General features: G+C 55.3%; 1 protein-coding gene across 2 annotated transcripts; it reads left to right on the forward strand.

Moving 5' to 3' along the window:
- The first annotated feature begins 203 nt into the window (after window positions 1–203).
- On the forward strand, window positions 204–3,482 carry LOC100278938 (uncharacterized). 2 transcript variants are annotated; one of them, NM_001174800.1, is made up of 8 exons: window positions 290–1,459; window positions 1,565–1,783; window positions 1,878–1,943; window positions 2,056–2,124; window positions 2,281–2,355; window positions 2,468–2,692; window positions 2,822–2,927; window positions 3,037–3,481. In NM_001174800.1, the coding sequence occupies exons 1-8, from the start codon at window positions 875–877 to the stop codon at window positions 3,072–3,074; spliced, it is 1,383 nt and encodes a 460-aa protein (NP_001168271.1). In that variant the 5' UTR covers window positions 290–874; the 3' UTR covers window positions 3,075–3,481. The 2 variants fall into 2 exon arrangements, with proteins under 2 accessions (XP_035821696.1, NP_001168271.1); XM_035965803.1 differs by having other exon boundaries at window positions 204–1,783; window positions 3,037–3,482.
- Window positions 3,483–6,530: the final 3,048 nt, after the last annotated feature.

Below are 6,530 nucleotides of genomic sequence, written 5' to 3' on the forward strand. Positions count from 1 at the left end.
AACTGTTTAGTTTTTTGCCAGTATTCGATCTAACCCAGACTACCAAGCATCCGTTGTCCCCTTGTGGGCTTGCGTCCCCTCCCCAATTTTAATGATTGGTTGATCTCTCAATTCCATGAGCCAAACAGCCATCCCCTGCTCGTGCTTGGGAGTTGGGACCATCATCCTCCTTAAAAAAATTCTGGATCAGAAAACGAAACACAAGCAAATTGCATTTCAAGTCTTTTGGGTTTATACAGCACAGATAAAGGCGGCAGCGGCAGCAGCAGACCACCCTACCTTTTCCCCTCTCCACCTCCCGCAAGCAAACTCACGGCACCGCCCCCGCACCCACTGTCCTCTAGCTTCTTCCTCCCCGCTTTCATGGCAGGAAAGGCTGAGGCGATGATGCCCATAGGCCATCCAGTTTGATCCATGCCATCCTGGACCTCTATACATACTGCCTCAGCCCGGGCACTCGCGATCTCTACTTCTCTACCGCCGCTGTGCCTGTGCTAGCTCCTCTCTCTGCTTCTGCTTTTGCCTCACTCAGCCTGCTGCAAGCTTTTGCTTTGGTTTAGGTGCTTCTTTTGCATTCCTTTACTGTTCCCCCCCCACTTTCGCTCGCTTTGCCACGCACACGAAAAGCTCCTGCCTTTACCTTCTCGGACCTTATCTCCGCCCCGTAGTGGGATTTGGTGGGAGCTGCGCTGCAGCTGCTTGCCCCCTCGCGTTTCTTTGCTCAATTGGGGGGGTCACAGCCCGCGGGTGTCGCGCGTGCTCGTGGGCGGAATTCGGTGTTCTTGCTTGCGCGGTCCTCGTCCCCGTCCCCTTGGCGCGATTGCGGTTGCGGACGCTCGCTGCAGATCTTCGCGCGACTCCGGGAGCGCCGGAGATGGACTGCGGGCCGCCCGACCAGCTGCCGCCGTCGTCGGCGCCGGCGTGCTTCCTCAACCTCAACTGGGACCAGTCCATGGCCGCCGCCACGGCTGGCGACCACCTCGACCTGGTCTCCTCCCCGGCGTCCAACTCGACGGCGGCTGACGGCCTCGCTCTCCACGGGATCTCGCCGCAGCCGCAGTACGGAGGCACTCCGCTCAGCTCGCCCCGCAAGCTGAACCTCTCCATGATGGGCCAGTTCCACCACTACCCGCCGATGGGCCATCTAGACCAGTTCCTCGCCGACCCAGGCTTCGCCGCGCGCGCGGCGAGGCTCTCCGGCTTCGACGGCCGCCCCGGTGGGAGTGGCTACGGCGGCGCCGTCCCGGGACAGTTTGGCCTCCCCGACGCCGGCCCCATCGGCGGCGCATTGAGGGAGCTGGAGCTCGGGAACGGCCGGGACGAGTCATCGGTGTCCGATCCGGCGTCCGCCAGCGCCGAGATGGCGCTCAAGGCGCCTTCCGATGGCAATGCGAAGAAACGGAAGGCTAGCGGGAAGGGGAAAGGCAAGGACGGCCCCGGGTCCACCGCCGCCACCAAGGTACGCGCACAATTGCGTTGCTCTGGTTCCCCAATTCCCCCACCCCACGCGGCCACGCGGTTCAGGTCCGGGGCAAAAAGGTTTCACTCCGGGCGCGTTCCGCAGGAGGAGTCCAGTGGGAAACGGTGCAAATCGGCGGAGGAGAGCAATGGCGCGGAGGAGAACTCCGGCAAGGGTAAGGCCGCCGCGCAGAGCAACAGCGACAACGGTGGGAAGAAGCAGGGGAAGGACGGCGCGTCCAAGCCTCCGGAGCCGCCCAAGGACTACATCCACGTCCGGGCGAGGCGCGGCGAGGCGACAGACAGCCACAGCCTCGCTGAGAGGGTACGGCTTCCTCAGGCTCGATCGCATTGCTCTCTCTTGCTACCATCCGTCCTTCCTTGATGGTAGACTGCTTCTTCTGAACAAACAAATTCAGGTGAGAAGGGAGAAGATCAGCCAGCGGATGAAGCTTCTGCAGGATCTCGTCCCGGGCTGCAACAAGGTACTCGCTCGCTCGCTCACTCAGTTGATGGAATACCATGCGCTCGCTGTCACTCCACTAGTTTGGCGTGCTCAGCTCAGATTGGGATTTGGGGGAATGTTTCTCGTTTCAGGTGGTCGGCAAGGCGGTGATGCTGGATGAAATCATAAACTACGTGCAGTCCTTGCAACGGCAAGTCGAGGTACATACATTTCCCACTGTCAATTCACAGCTGGAATGACTGCGAAACTGCAGGGTTTTTTTCTCTATCTTGTTGTTGCCGTTTAAGAACAGAACAGTCGTGGATGCGTTCTATCTGAACCCTTCCCCTTCCCTTCCACGTCCATCTTGCTTGCAGTTCCTGTCCATGAAACTGGCCACCGTGAATCCCCAGCTGGACTTCAACAACCTGCCTAACCTCCTTCCTAAAGATGTGAGCACACGCCGGCGATACATGATCGTTCGCATTGCTATGTCTGGTAGTTCCTGGTAATCGAGGGAACCCTGAGCAGCTCATACTCCCCGTTCTGTCTGTGTGTGATCAGATGCACCAGTCCTGCGGCCCGCTGCAGAACTCGCATTTCCCGCTGGAGACCTCAGGCGCGCCGCTGCCATACCTCAACCAGGGGAACCCTCTAATAGGCTGCGGCCTACCCAACGGCATGGACAACAGCCAGAGCTCCATGCACCCGCTCGACCCGGCGTTTTGCCGGCCGATGAGCTCGCAGCAGCACCCTTTCCTCAACGGTGTCAGCGACGCAGCGTCCAAGGTAAAAAAAAAAAAAAACCCGCAGCCAACGTCCTTGGCTCTTCCAGCTTTTATTAGAACTACTCACATGCACGCAGTGACACTGGGGATGCAATGCATACATACATACATCTGATCACACACCACACAGGTCGGGACTTTCTGGCAAGATGACCTTCAGAGCGTAGTCCACATGGATATGGGGCAGCAGAGCCAGCAGGAGATGGCTCCCACCTCCTCCAACAGCTACAACGACGGTATGGAAAGATTCAGCATATATCCTACTACATAGGCTGACTGACACCTATCTAGCATCGCTGTATGTGGTGGCGAGCTCTGATATCGCGAACTGCCATCCGTCTGCAGGTTCGTTGCAAACAGTGCACATGAAAATGGAGCTTTGACGTAGCTAGCTGAAGAAGTCCAGCCCAAAGCTTCGACGCCTCCTCCCCCCCTGTATATACAGAACAGAGAGGGAGAGAGAGGAGGACCAGCCTGCAGCGGAAAAAAGCACTCTTGAGATTCCCCACCCCACTGGTGTGATGATTCTTTGGACAGAGATGTGAAAGATCAATCGCCACGCCGGCGGCCGGTCGATCGCACCACCCCCGCCGCCTGTTGTTAGCCGCAAGATCGCCGGCGACCAAACGCGGTGCATCGCATCCCCCGGTATATTCTCAGATCAGACCTGAATTCGTCTTCCTCTCAAGCGAGAGGGGGAAAAAAAGACCTGTAATATCATTTGTATCGCCATTATATTTGTAGCTGATTATATATAAATATATAAAATATCATCCCTCGTATTCCTGTCACCCCTCGTCTCCCTGGGCTGGAACTCCCCCCGCTGCTGCTGGATGAATCATCGTAGACTCTTTCTTCACTCTGATACACCAATAATGACATAGGTGCCGTTCTTGCTGCTGCACCGTACCGAGCTCACTAGCTCAGGTACCGAGATTGTTTCTTTCTTTGTTTCTTGGTTCTACGATAAATAGATTCGGACAAGAAGCGAGGAGATCGTGTAAAGAGGACATGGACGGAAGGAACAAGCAACTTGTGTGCTGGGACTGGGAGTGGATTTTGTGGGTGCTTTTTAGCTGTATGATACGTACCCGGAGAAAGGGACAGCACTAGGGGGGCAGGAGCTAGTAGCTGAGGACACCTTTTAAATTATATATATATATATTTCAGCCAGTGCATCAGTGCGATGCTATGTTGCTTCTGCTCCTCGTCTACAGCTACGTGGAATTTATTTTTTTTTAAAGAAAGAGAGGGGAAAGAAAGATCCCTCTCTTTATTCGGTTTAAGTAGTTAAGAATCGGGGCAACCGGTCCACTTCAGGGCTGTGAGAGCCCAAAGTCATCCAGGCTGTGATCACGCGCCGGAACGGAATCAGCGGAGCTACGCTAGTTGTTCTCATCTCTCGCTTTCGCGAGCCTGACCCGACGATCTTGTGCGAGAGATATAATATAGCTGAGGGCTCAGGCATCCACCCCCAGCATCAGGCAGCAGATCAGAGCAGTGCTCGCTAACTCTGCGATGTGTCCCGTAGAACAATTCTTCGTGCCCACTGCTCGCTTACTCTCCTGATGACCTTTTGTTGTTAAGTTAACTACAGAGGAAAAATATCCAGCGGTAAGATGAACTTTTGTTTTGGATCGTATATTCGTATCGTTTCTGAGAGGACCACACACACGGGTCGATACACATACATACGCTGGTCGCTGGACTGATACGGAGGGATTTTCTGGTGCGCGGATTGGACCGGTCAGAAGTGGGGACTCGTCGTCTTTTCCGTGTCGAGGGGCTGCAATGCAACTGCAACCGCAGCTGCCAGATCTTGTGTTAGCTTTGAAGCCAAGGCTCGTGCGTCACCTGCCGCGAAAACGCTGCATCACAAAAGGGGGCGGGGACGCGACGCGACGCGATCGCAGCCACAACCGCAAGTCAAACGCGTCGCTCTTTTTTTTTTATCTCTCTCTGTCTCTCCCTGGTTTGGTTACGAGATATGTTGTCACCGTCTGGCCCAGATCTGGAGGTCACCACTTTGCTGGAGGTCCGTGCCAATGAGACGTGTATCCTATTCTATACACATTGCTGTCACGCTTCTAGCATCCTAACAGGAACGCTAGTCGCTAGCGTTTTAACGCCGAACGCTAACCATTTTTTTGCAAACAAAAAACAACGATGTAACGTTAGGTTCTGCTCTAGAAATGTGACTGAAATTTCGTACATAAAAAGGCGGTACTGATGTTTATGGTTTTGAATTCCCAAAAAGTATATGGTATGGAAATATGTTTCGTGATCTCGGACAAGGCGGTACTGACAAATACATCAGAATCTGCTCGTACAAGCAACGCACCGCACAGACACACATACGGCGCGGCCCAGCTCAGTAGCTCACCATCCGGTGGTGTTGAAGGCTAAAATGAGCCTTGCGGAAGGTCAGGCCGGACGGTCCGCGGTCCGGATGGTCCGCGGTGGCGGCGCGGACGGTCCGCGCGCGCAGAGTCAGTTAGGGTTCCTAGTTTCTCGCGAGATTTGTTGCCTAAAACCGCGGGATTAACTCGGGAAACAGTTGGAAACGGATCCAGACCTTCCCCTTTATATAGATGAAGGGCTACGGCCGATTGAAATCCCCCATCAATCGAACAAATCAAGTCTATTTCTCGTTTTTACCTTACGCATTAGGAATAGTTCTAGTTTAGCCCTAGTTTAGCCTTCCAATCCCCAAATTCTTCGCCTCTCCTCGACTCTACGTCGATTAGAGGAGTCTAGGTCGGCCTGCCCGAGCCTAGACAACTCCTGGGATCTCTCCTCCCAGACGGGGTCCCTCCCGGGAGCGAGATCCAGGCGCCGCCGGCGATCTTCCGCCGCCCCTGCGCACGCGCGGACCGTCCGGCCCTAGGGCGCGGACCGTCCGGCCGTCAGGCAGGGAACCCGAGCTCCCGCACCAGGTCGCGGACCGTCCGGCCCTGTGCCGCAGACCGTCCGCGCCTGACCAGAGAGCGCTGCCGCCTCACGCCAGGTCGCGGACCGTCCGGCCCCTGGCCGCGGACCGTCCGCGCCTGACCAGAGAGCACCGCCACCGGTTCTTGTTGAGTGTTTGGCGCTCCAAAAGGCGTCAACATACTTTTTGGCGACTCCGCTGGGGAAGGTGTGTAGATCTACTAAAAATCAGGCCCTCAAATGGCTGGTTCTAAAGATCACACCGATATCTCCCCGGACAATATCCTGAAGCCGGCTGTTGAAAGTCTGACGGCCGATGAGCAACAGCAATACGAGGACTACATGCGTTAAGCGAGGGAGAAATTCTTATCACAATACACGGTGGATCGCCACCAGAAAGTTGTCAAGCATGGAGAGACTGACGTCGCGTCTCTTCTATCTGCGCTTCAGGTCCCCAACGTAAGTAAATCCGACGATATCGAGTCTATTAAATATTATGTAGATCAGCAGCAGGATCAGATGAAACAACAAATTGTAGGGTTAGAAGAATCAATTAGAAAATTAACGCGTACGTTGGAGAAGTCTGTTGCTCCTAGTTTTCCATCATATGAGACTAGTAACAGGATATCTATGTCTAATACATCGGCAACAAATGGGGATTTGCAGCCTCAGCCATTATATGGTATGCCGATGAACCCATATACAGGGCAAGTACCACCACCGCCATCCCTGCTTGGTAGATCGGCGCCCATGAACACGGTCGGACCGTCCGAGCTTCTGCCTGGACCGTCCGACCCATATGCAGACCGTCCGGCTTGCTCTGCCGGACAGTCTGGGGCCGCCCTAGGACCACCGTCGTCCCTGCTTGGCAGACCGGTGACCCTGGACGCGGTCGGACCGTCCGAGCTTCT

Source organism: Zea mays, chromosome 3 (genome assembly GCF_902167145.1).
Source record: "Zea mays cultivar B73 chromosome 3, Zm-B73-REFERENCE-NAM-5.0, whole genome shotgun sequence".
In the NCBI taxonomy this organism is placed as follows: Eukaryota; Viridiplantae; Streptophyta; class Magnoliopsida; order Poales; family Poaceae; genus Zea; species Zea mays.

Bases quoted from the DNA above. Each gene is read 5' to 3' on its own strand.
- LOC100278938 (XM_035965803.1), top strand. From the start codon at position 875: ATGGACTGCGGGCCGCCCGACCAGCTGCCGCCGTCGTCGGCGCCGGCG. The intron at 2,356-2,467 runs GTGAGCACACGC...GTGTGTGATCAG, and splicing joins CTAACCTCCTTCCTAAAGAT to ATGCACCAGTCCTGCGGCCC. The intron at 2,693-2,821 runs GTAAAAAAAAAA...CACACCACACAG, and splicing joins TCAGCGACGCAGCGTCCAAG to GTCGGGACTTTCTGGCAAGA.